Raw genomic sequence first — 16506 nt, forward strand, 5'->3', positions numbered from 1 at the left:
CTTGCTGGGTTTGATTAATGACATAAGGGCGCTCAGCTTTCAGGAATACACCCAGCATATGATGGCAATCTCTTAAATTCTGTTATCATAATAGGCTACACGCTATTACATATAATACAGTATGCTATATCATTATAAGCACAATTATCCCAAAATGGCATTATTCACTAAACCTGTACTCCTCTCTTGTGATGAGCCCAGTTTCCTCTTGTCTCTCCCCGGCTTTTCCCTCCTCTCCCCTGGGGTCTAGCTCCTCCTCTCTGCTTTCAGATAGGACGATGCTCCTCAGCTGACTCACCAGCATTGCAAACTCAACCTGTCCAAAATCAAATTCATCGCCTACCCCCTTGCTCAGATATCCCTGTTTCTCTTCAGCTCTGGCAATTCATTCTCCTGAATCATGCTCATCCCACCCCCTCCATTTCTGCATTTTAGCATTTTGGGCATCCAGGACCTCCTTACTCAGTTCCAGGTATGAGAGACACCCCTGGATTCCAGGACACCTGCCCCACTACACCTTACCACCACGACCTCCTCATTCTTCCTAAACTGACCTCAGCTTCATTCCAAGGTATGAGAGACACCCCTGGATTCCAGGACGCCTGCCCCATTACACCTTACCACCACGACCTCCTCATTCTTCCTAAACGGACCTTAGCTTCATTCCTGACATAAACCAAACCCCATGCCTGGGCCTCTCTGCCAGGCCAAGTTCCCGAGATTTCTCAGCATGGCCCTTCCTCTGCTCCCTACTCTGGGTGCACACCTTGGCCACTGACAATTTCACATTTCATTCATGTGGTTGTTTCCCTGTCCCTGTCTCAGACTGTTATTGACTCCCTGCCACTGTAAGAAAGGTCAGAAACAAGTTCATAGGTTTATAAAAAATATTATTTGGGGCTGGGCACGGTGGCTCATGCCTGTAATCCCAGCACTTTGGGAGGCCAAGGCAGGTGGATCACCTGAGGTTGGGAGTTTGAGACCAGCCTGACCAACATGGAGAAACTCTGTCTCTACTAAAAAAAAAAAAAAAAATACAAAATTAGTCAGGCGTGGTGGCACATGCCTGTAATCCCAGCTGCTCGGGAGGCTGAGGCAGGAGAATTGCTTGAACCTGGGAGGCAGAGGTTGCGATGAGCCAAGATCACGCCATTGCACTCCAGCCTGGGCAACAAGAGTGAAACTCCGTCCCACCAAAAAAATATATATATATATATTTGGAATAAGAGACATCGAGAATCCTTTGGGCAATGAGCCTCACCTTCCACAACTGAAAAATGGCCACAGCAGATGCCTATTCCATTCACTAAACAATTAAGGAATCAAATGAAACAAGACATAACACTATCACTAACTAACCTGTTGGTTACTATGTGCCAGGCACGAAGTGTTTTCTGTTCACTGTCCCACTTATTTCTCCTTTAACTCCTATTATCCTATTTTACAGATGGGAAAAATAAGAAACAAAGAAGGTTTGTAATTTGTTCAAGAGCCATAGTGTTAGGCAGGATTTGAACCCAGGTCTATCTGAAGGCAAAGCCCATATTCATTACCTCTACTCTAAACACCTCCAAGTAGAAAAAGGAGTTTTAAAATTATTTTCAAAGTGTTTACCATGCACATGTGAAACTGGATTTATAAGTGTAATAAGTGTGAGCAGGGGATCAGCCTGCATTCTGGTTAAACAGAACAATTAATGCGAAGGCCCAGATTAGTTTGCCAAGCATTCCTAGAGTTTTCTCCGTTCAAATCATCATGATGATCTTGGTATCTGCAAGGCTGAACTTGTCCTGGGGCAAGAGAGGTGACCTGTGCAAGCTCATTTAATTTAGTAGAAGAGTCAGTGCTCAAACCCAAGGCTTCCCTCTGAAGTCCGGGGTTCTTCCCACCAGGTAGAAACAATATCCGTGAACAGAAGAGAACCTTCGTCTGCCTCCTTCCAGTTGGATGCAAATCCCAGCCACTGCACGTTTAGGCAAATGCTGGGAACTACATGGAGCATCCTCCTCCACTTTTACCAGGGGTAGGTGCAGGGTAGGGGAATGTGACCTAAGTCAATGCTGTATCCTTCCTTGCTCCCTGAGAAGGAGGAATCAGCCCAGCATTTGCAGCTGCTGCATCTCACAACTGACTCAGTTACACTCTCAGCAAGCAAGGGACAATCTAGGTATGGAAAGATTGACAGAAGACTCTAGGCACCAAGCCTCCCAAGACCCTGCCTATTGTTCTTTCACCCCCCATTACTCCAAGAAGAAGAAAAGAGAGCACCCGAAAGTGCTGTGTTCCCCTCCACACTCACCTGTTCAAGAAGGCGTTGCCAAAGGCGTTGAGTTTCCTGAAGGGTTTCTTGGGATCCACCACCAGGGCGTTCCCAGGGATGATCCCCTCCATGTCTCCCTGCATCACCGCAATGAAGGAGTCTGTGGTGGGCTCAGGCCCAATCCTCATGCCTGGGAAGTCCTGTTCCAGCAGGTACCTAGCAAGAAGGAGCACAGTCCTAATGCAGGCATTTTGCTCAAAGATCAACACGACATGTCTACTATAAGGCAGACAACATGCGAGTCAGAGGGGGGGGCAGAGCCACAGCAGCAAGATCTCATGGCTGGGAGAAATGCCTGTTAGATAATGAGTCCAAAGAACTTTGTAGAGCAGGTGGAATTTCAGCTGAACTTAAAATATTCTGTTTTTTGGTCCTTATCTTTTTCCCTTTCTCAATCAGTTGGGGGCTCGTGGGCGGGCGTGGAAGGAGCAAGGTTTAGGCTCAGAAACAAAGCATGGATTGAAATGATTCTTACACAGAGTATTACAGACTCCATAACTGAAGGTAACCTGCTGAAGTACCCACACAAAGGCATGGTTAGAACTAAACTTTCCATAGACTCTGCTGGCTTTTCATAGGTCTTTATTTAACTGGTTAGTTCTTTAATATAAAAATAGCTCATATGTGATACAAAACACAAACAATATAAAAGGTATACTATGAAAAATGAATCTCTGGCTAGGCATGGTGGCTCACGCCTATAATCTGAGCACTTTGGGAGGCCGAGGCAGGCGGATCATAAGGTCAGGAGTTCAAGACCAGCCTGGCCAACATGGTGAAACCCTGTCTCTACTAAAAATACAAAAATTAGCTGGGCATGGTGGCAGGAGCTTGTAATCCCAGCTACTAGGGAAGCTGAGGCAGGAGAATCATTTGAACCCAGGAGGCAGAAGTTGCAGTGAGCCAAGATCATGCCATTGCACTACAGCCTGGGCAACAAGAGTGAAACTCTATCTCAAAAAAAAAAAAGAAAGAAAGGAAAAGAAAGAATAATGAATCTCCATCCTATCCTACACCTCTAGTATCTGTATTTTGTATCCTGTATCCTTCCAGAAATGTCCCATGCTCACAAGTACTATGTTATTAAGTGTTCACACAGATCTACACATTTATGATCTTATTTATTTATTTTGTTGAGATGGAGTGTTACTCTGTTGCCCAGGCTGGAGTGCAGTGGCGTGTTCTCAGCTCACTACAACCTCCACCTCCCAGGTTCAAATGAGTCACCTGCCTCAGCCTCCGGAGTAGCTAGAATTACAGGTGCCTGCCACCATGCTTGGCTAATTTTTTTGTATTTTTAGTAGAGATGGGGTTTCCCCATGTTGGCCAGGCTGGTCCTGAACTTCTGACCTCAGGTGATCCACCTGCTTTGGCCTATCCCAAAGTACTGGGATTACAGGCATGAGCCACTGCGCCTAGCCACCTGATCTTATTTTTTAGCATAGAAGCAACCTGCACACCTTTCATTCTATTTTTCTTGTCATTATCCATTTAATTCCAACTTTCAAAGAAGAGACTACATTCAAAATGCCTTGTATAGCACCTGGCAAAAACAGATATGTTCAACAAATGAGTCCTCCCTTGTGCCCTTGGGTATTAGGCAATTTCATTACAAAAGTATAGTATATGGTGGGATTCCCAGACAGAGATTATAATTGTGCTATGTTTTAAAACATGTGTTTGGTTTTTTACCTGCACTACCTAAATAGGTGTCAAAAAGTTACCTTTTATCTGTCAATGCCTTCCTTCCCCACCCAACACCCACACACACACCCCTCCCCACAACGCGTGCATGCTTTGTAACCATGAAGGGTGTTGTAATGTGCACAAGCAGGAATGTACAGATCCTGTGATGATGACATGGATATTATCAATGCATGTGTTTCTTTTTATGCTTAATATGTTTAGGACATAGCAGGACAGATCTATTCTATTCCTCCTAATGACAACGTAGAATTCCATTATATGGGTTACTACTGGCTAATTTAACGGCCACATTGCTGACCACTTACAATTTTACAAATAACTTTCAACTGTTTCAATTCTTCCTAGATGGAAGACAAATGGCAGTAGGGGAGTTTACACACTATCCCAACCAGACAGGCGAAGAAGAGGAAGGGGGTTTGTTTATTTTTATGGAATGGTTTTTAACATGTTCTCTTTCTGTCCTTTAGTGTGGGCCAGGAGGGGGCCAGAGGTCCAAGATCTGGTCCCGTTCACTCACTGTGCAGCCTCAGGCAGGCCCCCTTCCCTCTCTGGGCCCCATCCTCCATTCCCTTTAAGAGGCTAAACAAGGTGATAGAACAGGTGCCTCCTGTTCTAAAAGTCTGTCCCTGATCTGCTGCCTGAAGGATGCATTTCTGGGTGGCGCCCATCTGTGTCACTCATACCCACACAGCTCTGCCCCTCGTTGGTGGCCACTCCTGAAAGGACAGGGGGATGGTGAGCGGACTATTCCTCTGAGCTTCTGGCTGTGGCCCGGGAAGGTAGGTGACTCTGCTCTTCTCCGAGCCTATGCGGTGAGAGCCCAAAGTCCCCTCTCTCTCTATCAGGAGTAGGGCCCTGGACACTGCTACTTCTCCAAGCTACCCAGCTGATTCTAGGTCCAGCCAGTGTTGGTAACCTGCTCTGGACCCAGCCTTTCATTTGACTGAAATAACTGCTGACGTTCCATAGCCTTTCCACGTGTCACACATTATGCTAAATGTTTTGACAACAGCATCTCCTTTGGTTCTCACAGGAGCCCTATAGATAGGCAGGCACTGAGGAAACTGAGGATTAGAAGGGTTACATGGCTTCTTAAAGTTAAACAGCTAGTAACAGAGCTGGAATCCACATGCACATCAGTCTGACCAAATCCTTCATTCTTCAACTGTCTTCTACCCTGAGGAAACCACTGCCCAGCGAGCTGATAAGGTCCCACAGGCCGACAGGGCAGAGCTAGTACCAGAGGCCACATCTCCAGGGCCCATGCCCTCGCTCTCTGCCCATCCTGTGACTCCCTAAGGCGGGCCAGCGCAGGTGGACTGCAGCAGCAGGCCCGGTCTACACAGAGGGGTGGTGGCCAGGGAGGCTCGCCAGGGCTTCCTCCCACTCATCAACATCCCATTTGTGCCTCTGAGCAGCGTTCTGAGCTGTGAATTCACTCTGCGGTTCCACGGTAGTTAAAGTCAGGTTGCTATGGGCTCCGTCCCCAAGGGGGAGCCTCGGCAGCCAGCCCTGGAGGAAGCTGCTGATCCGCTGAGAGTTGGAGCCCTCCTGTCCAAAGGCCACCTGCCACACAGGGCACAGATGGCTTTCAGGTTGTCTTGGGAAGCCCCTCATCCCTCCAGATCCCAGCTCAGTGATCGGAGGGTGAGGGCAGGATTTCCTCTGGTCAGAGGATCCTTCTGAAAGCTGGCACCGAGGTTGTGATGAGAGTGAATCCTAACAGCTGTACCCTTGGCTAGCACTTCCTGCCTTCTCAGAATACCTTCTCCTTCAGGGCCTCCTGGGAGAAGCTGGGAATCTCAGTGGCCTGGGGCCAGTCAACCTGCTTCCTCTAACCTTGAGGGCTATGCTCTTCAGGGGGTACTTAACTCAGGGAACCTCAGTACCTCCCTCCATAACATGGCGGGTAATCGTTCAAACTGACTGAGCACCTGCGATGTGCTGGATGTTATTCTAAATTTTCCATGGATTATCTCATTTCACCTTCCCATATACTATGATGTCAGCACTATGCTCTTCCTCATCAAATGGACCTAATAAGAAAACCTATCTCACAGGGTGTTCTGAGGATTAAATGCATTGCAGAAGTTAAGCTTTTAACCAGTACCTTAAATTACCTAGATTATCATTCCATTTGAAGAAGGAGGAGATAAAGGTTTAATGATGTGCCCCAGGTGATGCACTCAGTAAATAGTAACAGGGCTAGGATTTGAACCTGGCACTTGGATTTGCGTTCATGCTCCTAACCACTTCACTCACCTTTCCTGCCTTGACCAGGAAATGCAACCATCTTTAGGGACAGGCCAAAAGGGTTGAGCTCCCTTTTAGAACAATGAATGGGACAAGAAGGCCACAAAGAAATATGGTTTGGCAGGAGGCAGGCAGGGCCAGGCCTTGGAGGGGAGGTGAGGCTTTGAGGCCTGCAAACGCAGGAGTGTACTCATCTCTATAAATATCAGCTGTGGGGTTCCCTGCTTGGCCTCAGTGACTGGGGTGTGGCATCCCAAAGCTGCTGCTATCACGTGATCAGAGCAGGTCCCTGGCCCCAAGGGCTCTAAAAGGACACTTTTGGATTTACAAACAGTCGGGCAAGATTATCCTTCATGAGAAAGATTCCACCCTGATTGGGAAACCCCATTTATCTTTGCTTGCCAGGGCAGCTGACCTAGTGAGTGTGTGGATGAGAAGCCCTAAGCAGGGCTCTGCAAGGGAGCAGCAACAGTGGATTGCGGGAAGTAGGGATCAACAAAGGCTCCAGGGACAGCTGAAACAGAGAGGGCTGAAAAGAACCATTCTGAGGCAGCCTCAAAAACGCCCAGAATGAACAGGGCCAAACAGCAGTGATGAAGGATCGTCCTCACACAGGCATCTCAAATTCCACTCCTGAGAGGGACGTGGTGTTCTCAGCAGATGAGCGAAGGCTTCCCAGCCTAACAGGGTGGCTTCCGGAGAAGTTACAGGACCGCAGCCTGAGGTGGTCAGGCAAGGGCCTGGGGTTTGTCCTGCTAAACCCACATGACCCAAAACTTGCTGGCCACACATGGGTCTGGGGAAACACTGAGTCTAACGAGGCCACCAGCAAGTCCAGGCAGCACAGTCGGGTGGGGTAAATTCTCAGGGACATTTGGGTATGGCTTACAGCAGCGGGTGCCCCTGTAACAAAGCCACCACTGTGTCCAGAAAGGAAAAATCTATTGAGGAATCTCATGCACTGATTCTTTATGGGGAGCGATACAGATTGCCTCTGTTGCCAGGAGAAAACGTTCCCACAGCCGTGTAAAAAAAGAAAATTTAATTCAGGCCAGGGTGGGAACAGCGGAGACAGGGACACACGAGAATGAGGGGAGACGGGACAGACTGAGTCCAGGATGATAATACTCGCCCTGTTGGCCTCGTGGGTTTGAGGGAGACTGTAACACACCCCATAGACACAAGCGAGGAAGTGGATGGGAGACTCCACAGCCAAGTTGAGGCATGAGTCAGCTCCGTGTTCCCTGGAGCAGCTATAACTGGCCCTGTCGAAAGCACCCTCAGCCACGTGATGAAGGGATTTCCAGCACGAAGGAGAATCTGGTGGCCAGACAGTCCAGCCTCCTTGCGACAGGCCAGCCCGCCCAGGGCACTACTCGGCACCATCCCCAGAGCTCAGCGACGTGCCTCTTCTCCAGCCCTCCCCTTCGTGCTGGAGAAGGGCCTTCCCGCACCTTCCTGAGAGCCTGCCTCTAAGCTCATATCAGAGTCAGCTCAAGAGAGGAGAGGAAATGATAAAGCCCCATGCGCGGGGCCTGGAGCACAGCTGGTGCTAAACTGGTTCTGCCTCCCCCTGAATCCGGTCAGTAATGCTGTGAGGCAGTTATTACTATTCGCATCTTATGGATAAGGAAACTGCGGGTCAGAAAGGGGAGGTGGCCTGACCTCTGTCAGACCTTCCTAACCAGGTCTCCGGGCAGGAAGTGGTGGAGCTGGATTCTGCTGACTTGGACTGTGTTCCATGGCCTTCGTCCCACTGTCAATGGGAATGGGAGGGAGACCTTTCCCCAGAGGTCTTTCTCCTCCCAGTAAATGTTTTTCCTGATGACTTCCAGGCACCTGACTTACAAGGCAGCCCGTAAGCCAGGCTGAGGCACGTAGACACAGTTTCTCTGGCTTAAGGCCTTCTGCTCCCTTGTGTAACACTCAGGCCTCGTAAGAAGCAGGTGGATTTTCACCCAGGCCCCTTTAGAGAGCCAGCAGATCAGAACCCTGACAGACTAAGGACATCCCCTGGCCTCGGTGGGTGGACAGGGCTGAAGGCGATGCAGGGGCTGTGCCTGGCAGGATGGACTTTGCAGTGAGTGGGTCCACTGGGGTGGTGGTCCTCTTACTTTATCCCTTTGGCTTTCTGGAGAACCATCTTTCCCGGCGCGGTGGCGCTGTAATGTCTGGGGTGGGGATGTCAGGGTGGTGATGAGAGCTGGTGCAGCCACAGCAAATGCCAGGTCGCCTTTGGGGTGGGAGGTCGCAGTCTCCTGAAGTGGGAGAAGCTGAAAGGGCCAGCTCAGTAGCCCTCAGGGTGGACTCCCAGCAGCCCCACCGTGTGCTCATGCCTCAGAGTCCAAGTCACATGATAGAAGGTCCGTGCAACCCTCGAGACCAGCCCAGCCTCCCTGTGGAGCCCAGGGCAGCCTAGCTCTGCAGCCCCAGGCCCCACAGCCAACCCGCTAGAGCCCCTATCTCAGCTCTGCCAAGGTCCCGGGAGGCCTCCCTCATGGCCCACGGAAGTACTCAGGCCTTTCTCGGCCCCTGGAGCAGCCAGCTACTCACCTCCACTACCTGCAGAATAAGGGGCCACAGAAGTAGGCAGCAAGAAAGAGTGACCAGGGGCCAGATGGTCTAAGGAAGGAGGGATTCAAGGCTGCATGCCAGGCAGAGAAATAGCAAACGGAGAAGAATAGCAGAGGCAGGAGGAAAGGCTGCCAGGGCCAGAGGACACAGAGCTACTGTACTCCAAAGAGGCAGCCTGTGTTGGAGAGGGCAGCCGCCAAGCCAATTTACTGTTTATTTTATTACTCTGTGTTGCCGGGCCTTAGGCCAGGGAAGTTATTTCAGGCAAAGATCACAGCACATTAATTAGTTATTAGAAGAATGTCCTTTTCTGTGTGTTCTTCCTGAGACAAGAAATAGACCCCGTGGCGAGCACATATAACAAAGTAGATGGACCCTCAGGGGCAAAACGCCAAGAACTGGGGGAATGAAGAGGCAAGTCTTTGTTTCTGAGGAAAAGGCCCCTCACAGGTTCAGGCCTGGGATGGAGACGAGAATCAAGGCGAGAAGCAGGGATGGGAGAAGGGAGGGGAGGAGACCTTCTGAGACCCAGGCATGGACGCATTTATCCACCCCAGAGCAGCCTCACTCGCTCTGGGGAAGGGATGCAGTGTCAACTCACCCTCTTGGAAAACAACTGCCAAATATGACTATTAATACAAAAATTTTAAAGTTAAAAAATAATTTAAACAAAACTCTGCCCAACCTTTGGCCTAGCAATTCCACTTCTGGGAATCTCAAAAAAAAAAAAAAAAAAAAAAAAAAAAAAAAAAAAAACAAAAACCAAAAAAACCACACACACAATATAGGAAAAAATATTATACACAGAGATATTCAGAATTATTCTACAATAACAAAAAATTAGAAATAGCCTAAAACATCCAAGAGAAGTAGATTAAGCAAATGAAGACTCGTATATACACACAATGAAATAGTATGTAGCTGTTAAAAACAATGCTATTCATTAGTTATTACTCATTAGTTAAATGAATAATCGTATATACAAACAGTGAAGTAGTATGCAGTTGTTAAAAATAATGCTTACAAATAATGCTTATAACATGGGAAATGTTCACGCTATAAGTAAGAAAAACTGGTCAGATGCAGTAGCTCACGTCTGTAATCCCCAGCACTTTGGGAGGCTGAGGTGGGTGGACACCCTGAGGTCAGGAGTTCGAGACCAGTCTGCCTAACATGGCGAAACCCCATCTCTACTTAAAATACAAAAATTAGCCAGGCGTGGTAGCGGGCGCCTGTAACCCCAGCTACTTGGGAGGCTGAGGCAGGAGAGTTGCTTGAACACAGGAGGCGGAGGTTGCAGTGAGCCGAGATTGTGCCATTGTACTCCAGCCTGGGTGACACAGTGAGACTCCATCTCAAAAAAAAAACAAAACAAACAAGCCAGCACACAAAATTACATGTACAGCATGATCTCAACTGTGCTATAAAATAGCTACAAATACTGGAAATATATTTTATATATAAATTATATGCTTTATATATAAATGTTTTATATGTAAATTAAAATAGCTTCTCCTAAGTCATGGGATTATGGGTGACTTTCTTTCTTCTTTAAATTTATTCTTTTCTATATTTTCCAATTAAAAACAACTGTTTATTGGATTTTATGAGAAAGAAGAAAAGTACACGATTTGGTTCTGGAGGGTTCCCTGTGGTACGACCCCTCCTACAGTGCTGGCTGACACTCCCCCAAGGGGAGACAGCTTTTGACGCATGAGCTAAATTCAGTTGCTGACATGAGTGGGGAGAGGGAACTATTGCACATGGAGGATAAGAAAGAAGAGAGATCTGTCTCTCCCAGTCTTGCTGTCTCCCTCAGATAAGGAATCATCTATGGCAATTTGACTCTGCCACTTTCTTAGACCCAGTTAACAGCCAGCGATGACTCAGGCAAAGCCGGGAGAGTGTCTCAGACAAAAGGCACTTAAACCTGTCTGCTGCTTGGGGATCCTCGCCTCTCCCCATCTTCCCTTCCATTCTGCAAAATGTCTGCTGGGAACCTCCTATAGCTGAGACCCTGGAAGAGGCCCCGGAGATGCTAAGGCATGGATGTTGTCTTGTCAGTGATCGTACTCCAGGAAGAAGAAGCTACAAATAATGTAGGCAAGGTTATAAATACCATATGTGCAGAGAGCCAGGGAAGGCTGAGAGGGCAAGGGCCATCTGCAAATGGCCTGTATTTCCCTTGAGGCATGAATGGGCCAAGTGGAGGCCAGGGCTCACAAAGGAAACCCTGCACACAACCCAGGCAGCTCTGAAGTGCCTTTGGCAGCAATGGGTGCTTAATAAAACAAGGGGCATGGCTTAGATCAGGGGTTCCCACCCTAAAGTCCAAAGATGGCCCTTGCACTCCCAACATTATATGCAAATTTGGGATGCATGTACATTTTTCTAAAGATAGAAAGTTAAGAAGCAATGGATTAGATTAATCTCAAAGGCCTCTTGCAGTTCTATCAATACAAAACATACAAGAGCCAACAGGCCCATCTCCCAAACTCCTTCAGAAATCACTTGGCCTCTTAAAGCTGCTGAGCCCTAGGCTGTGTACTCCACAAGGACAAACTCAATGTGGTGTTGTGTTTAGACATCACCTATTAGCATGGTGCTACTTCCAGAAGGCTTGCGTTACAAGGTCGATGTTAGAGAAAATTAGTACCTAGAAAATTAGTAACTAGACTGTTAACTTTTCTGCTCTCCTCACCAAACAAAGCACAGCATTTCACATGCTGTGGATGCTCAGACAGCCAAGGAATAGGAACACGGGTACCCCTGCTTTCCAAACCCTCTGCAGGAGATGAGCACGCTTGACTTTGGGGGTCCACCAAACTCCATTCTCAGTCTGTGGGAGCCTGACTCTTAAGACAGAGGGCCACAGCATTCTCAACAGTTTGGAATGGCTGTAAAAGAGGCCAAGAAAAATGGCCGGCCTTGAAGTTGGGAGGATTGACGACTGGAGAGAAGCCTGTTATCTAAAGATAGGAAGGGCCTCTGGTGGACCTCTCTGAATGCAGGGTGAACAAATTGACTTCTTGAGCTTCTCTCCAGCCCATGGATTCTGTAATTGAAGGGAATGGATGACTCACTCTCAGAGTTACAGGCGTTTAGCCAACCATCTCCTCACATGCATCTAGGACTTAGATCCCAGGTCTGCTGCCCACTCTTTAGATGGCTCTGCACAATTCATTTAACTTCTCTGTGCCTCAGTTATCTCACCTGCAAAGTCAGGAACTGGATGAGACAATGCCAATATCCCTTCCACCTCTAAGAGTCTTTAATATTATTATCGAGCCATTAAGATCAAATAAGAGAAAAGAAAAAAAAAAAACATTCTGCTTCTGGACTCTGTCGAGTCTCCAAGATACATATATACACAGGAGCTCTGCTTTAGAGAAGGAAATGATAAAAGGAGGACAAGTAGCATCCCCAGGCCACCTCCGTCCCCAGGCCTGCACCCATCAGAACTCAGCTGCAACTGTGAGGCCCCCAAGTGAGTGCCAAGCCCCTTGAAAAGCAAGGGAAGAGGTTTTGCCCGAAATGATGTGTTTCTAAAAAGTGAAGATGCAAGACATCCCCACCAGCATGAGGTGCTCCAGAGACCAGGAGCTCTTCCATTGTGCCTCCTGGGGCTCGATTTCATCATCCATAAGATGGGGAGACCAGGAATGGCTTTACACTTGAATACTTCAGGTTGACCACTAGAGCCAAGGGCCAAGTAGAGTGTACAGGTATTGGGTAGCATGGGAAGGGGGACCAGCAAAAATTATGGGGTAAGATTTTGACGCCTGCACACACACATATATCTTCAGAGCCCTCAACTGAAGGCTTCCCATTGGTTCCCTGTCAGGAGTGGAGCACCAGGAGTGACCGGAGGGACTAGGTGCTGGGCTCCGGGGTGGGCTGCCGGGACCCTGGGCCGGCTCACCTGATGAAGGTGGTCTTCCCAGTGGAGTACTGGCCCACCAGCAGAACCATGGGCTTGTTGTCGAAGTCGGCATCCTCCAGGGCGGGCGAGTGGAACTCGTGGAAGCGGTAATGCTCTTCCAAGGGCAGCAGCTTGCTCTTGTAGAGTTTCTTGAGCCCCTCACTCACCGTCTGGAAAACCTCGGGGTCCTTCCTCCGGCGGTCGTCCGTACCCAGCCAGCTGAACATCGCGGCCGCCGCTCGTCCCCGGCACGCAGCCCCAGGGGAAGACTCCTCCTCAGGGAAAGATGTCCCGTAGGACCGGTCCACCGGGCTCCGAGCCGCGCCGCCGCCTCACCCAAGCGCGGAGCTCAGCCGCACCATGGCCCGGGCAAGCGGCTAGGAGGGCCGGGAGCGCACTCTCCCTGCTCCTGGAACCAAGTCCGGCCGCCGCTGCATCCAGCAGCCCAGGCCGGAGGGAGGATTAATGATCTGGGCTAGAGGAGGAGGGGTGCAATCTTGGAAATTAAAGTCGAACCTGCAAGGAAACTGCCAGATGCCGGGGTCCCCGATCGGCCCCCAGCCCTTGCCTGCTCTGCCCTGCGTGCAGCAAGGGATGCTTCGGCTCCGCTCCTGCCGGACCGAGGCGGCTCAGGGGAGGCGGCGACGCTGCCCAGCCCGCGGACAGCTCCGCATCCGCAGCAGCATCCTGCAGCCCCAGGCGCTGGTTTAAATGCCAGCTGGGCAGGAAGCCGGAGCGCGGAGGAAGTCCCCGAGTACTGGCAAGGCAGGGCCGGCCCCACGGTCCCGGCGACGGGAAGCCGCGCAGGGCGCCGCCATGTTTGTGGGCAGGCGCTCTGCTCCAGACCTGCGGCCGCGCGGGTAGAGGGATGCTGACCCAGTCCCGGGGGAGAGCGCCGATGTCTCAGTCTCCGCCTCTGGGGCTTCGATTTGGGAACAGCGCCCTCTCAGGGACGGCTGCGAGGACAGAGTTGACCTGTTCATCACCCTCCCTGCATTGAATCGCCTCTCCTTCGGTTGCTGAGGTCAATTCCCTAGGAAAACAGGTACTCTACTATTTGGGATTTTTTTCTTTTTTTTTTGGCATAGAAAGAAGGATCCGCTATCAGGTTCCACAAAATGACCAAAACTGTCACTACCCAAACTTTTAGCTAGGCTTAGGGTGAAGTCATAATCGTTCCCTTTTATTTATTCGTTCATTCCAGCAAAACAAAACAAGCCAACAAGCAAAATCCCTGCAAGTATTGGGCATTTATTATGGGGCAGATACAATTTTGGTGACTGTGGATACAGAGATGAGTGCTGAACAGACTCTTCCTTCCAGGAACTCCAGTGAAGGCAGGCTTTAAAGAGGAGGCATGAGCAGAGGGCCATGGGAATACAGGGAGGATTCACTCCTTTTGTGTGGCTAATTTGAGGAAGGCTTCACGGAAAGCATGACTGTAAGCTGGATCCTAAATGATGAATTGACATTCATTATTCTAGCAGCATAAGGAGCATTTGCAAAGGCTTGAGGAACATGGGAGAACTTGGTGTGTCTAAGGCAGAGTAAACTGTTTGGCATAGCTGGAGTGTAGGGTTTAGGAAGGTGGAAGAGAGTGAGGGAGGCCAAGCATGGAAGGCTTTGCCAGAGATGAGGAACCAATAACAATGCTATTACTAATCATTGTTACATTAACAAAATGCTCAGCATGTACAGGGGCCTGGGCTGAGTTCTCAGTGAACATTGCTTTATTTAACCTTCATGGCAGATCATATTATCTCCAGCATCACACCAAGGAGAGTGAGTGGGAACACCGTTCAGGTGTAGGCAAAAGCAGTGCATTGTGTGTAGAGAATTTAAACCCAATAATAAACTGGCTGAAAGTTGACGTGCTTTGTATTGGCACCATTCTAAACAGTATAGTGAGAAAACACTCTTCCCTGCCCAGGCTGATGGCTCCCACTACCCTCCCTTTCACAGATGAAGAAGGAGGAGGTTATGGACCAGGCAGGGACTGGAATGCCAAGAGCAGTGTCGGGGGCAGGGACTGGAGGAGCAAGAGGTTGGAGATTGATATGGTTTTGCTCTGTGTCCCCACATAAATCTCATCTCTAATTGTAATCCCCGTAATCCCCACGTGTCTAGGGACAGAGCTGGTGGGAGGAGATTGGATCATGGGAACAGTTTCCTTCATGCTGTTCTCATGATACTGAGTGAGTTCTCGTGAGAGCTGATGGTTTTATAAGGGGCTCTTCCCGCTTCGCTCCTCACACTTCTTTCTCCTGCCACCTTGTGAAGGACGTGTTTGCTTCCCCTTTCACCATGATTGTAAGTTTCCTGAGGCCTCCCTAGCCATGCAGAGCTGTGAGTTAATTAAACCTTTTTCCTTTATAAATTACCCAGTCTTGGGTATTTCTTCATAGCTGTGTGAAAACAGACTAATACAGAGGCCAAGAGACCATTTAGGAAACGATTCCAAAACTTGACAGCAGCAATGGGATTGTAGAAGAGGTCAGACTCAAAAGATTTTTTCATGGAATAGAATTGTCAGATCTTGGTACGTGATAAAAAAGAGGACATCAGGGTGAGGCACAGTCTAGGATGATTTTGAATTTTCTACCATAGGGGATAAGATCGTCGGAGAAGCTCTTCCACTAATTAGGGGAGGCACAGAGAGAGCTGATTTAGCAGACAGATATAATGTCTTTAAACTAAAACATGTTGCATTTGAAGTGCCTGCAGGAGCTTCAAGAAGAGTATGGTGAAGCTGCAGGGATTTCAGAGGAGGGCGGATTGATCAGAGGCCAGTGCTGAATAGAATCTCCTTAGTTACATCTCAGATCTCCCGACTCTGTCCTTGAAACCCAAAACTGATCACCTCTTGTTGAGAATTCACTCAGATTAATATTTCACCCTTGGTATTTAGTTACTACCAGCATACAAACCTAAGAAATAATATTAAAGATATTTGACAACTCACAAGGTATGAGAATCAAACACCCAGAACAGACACTGGCCTTCCCAGTGGAACAAGACTTGAGCCCTGTGCCATACCTGGTGTTAATACAGTGGTGTCTGGACCTTGGAGAGGTCTGGGCCTGTCCCCGGGGAGAGGACAGGATGGCCAGCGTGACAGGAAAGAAATCAAGGGGCCCCATTATGGAAATATTTCAAGAATTTTGTAATCAGTACAACCATGCCATTGTCTGCTGAATGTCTGTTCTGAATATCTAATTTGCTGAGTGCCTGTTGACACATCTACTCCCGTCTGAGTCTTGAGTAGTTGAAATCTATCTGTTTAAAAAAGGAACTAATGGAGCATTTCTGTAGACTAGCAATAAAAAGTCATAAAAGATAATATTCAAAAAAGATACCGTTTTCAAAAGAACGAAAACCTAGGGATAAATCTGACAAAAGATGTGCAAGATCTTTATGTGAAAAATGATAAAACTTTATAGAAAGATGTTAAAGAAGTTCTAAATAAATGGGAGAGACATGTCATGTTCCATCGTGGAAAGATTCCGTGTCACAAACATGTGAATTTTTACAACATAATTGATAAATTCAATAGTTGAGAGATATGATTGAAATCAAAATCTAAATAAGGTTTTCCATGGAAATTGACAAGGTGATTCTAAAATGTATAGCATATAGAGCAATAGTAAAATATAGCTTAGATATTCCAGGAGAAGAAAGAAGATAAGAGGAACAAGGAGGAGGAGGAGGAGAGGGAGAGGTGGAAGGGGAA

General features: G+C 48.4%; 2 protein-coding genes across 2 annotated transcripts in view; one reads left to right on the plus strand and one right to left on the minus strand.

Annotated features, from left to right (window-relative positions):
• Positions 1–13623, minus strand: part of EHD3 (EH domain containing 3) — a 34142-nt gene extending 20519 nt beyond the window's left edge. Inside the window, exons 1-2 of the mRNA XM_050753257.1 lie at positions 12777–13623; positions 2300–2476 (exon numbers count right to left, since the gene is read on the minus strand). Of these exons, the coding sequence (XP_050609214.1) occupies positions 2300–2476; positions 12777–13003 (404 nt within the window). The 5' untranslated portion in view covers positions 13004–13623. The remainder of the gene's footprint in view (positions 1–2299; positions 2477–12776) is intronic.
• A 14-nt stretch (positions 13624–13637) lies between these two features.
• The window catches only part of CAPN14 (calpain 14), a 59260-nt gene continuing 56391 nt past the window's right edge, over positions 13638–16506 (plus strand). The window contains exon 1 of the mRNA XM_050753258.1: positions 13638–13821. The gene's annotated coding sequence lies outside the window, so the exon portion shown is untranslated. The remainder of the gene's footprint in view (positions 13822–16506) is intronic.

Source organism: Macaca thibetana, chromosome 13, assembly GCF_024542745.1.
Source record: "Macaca thibetana thibetana isolate TM-01 chromosome 13, ASM2454274v1, whole genome shotgun sequence".
Classification (NCBI taxonomy): domain Eukaryota; kingdom Metazoa; phylum Chordata; class Mammalia; order Primates; family Cercopithecidae; genus Macaca; species Macaca thibetana.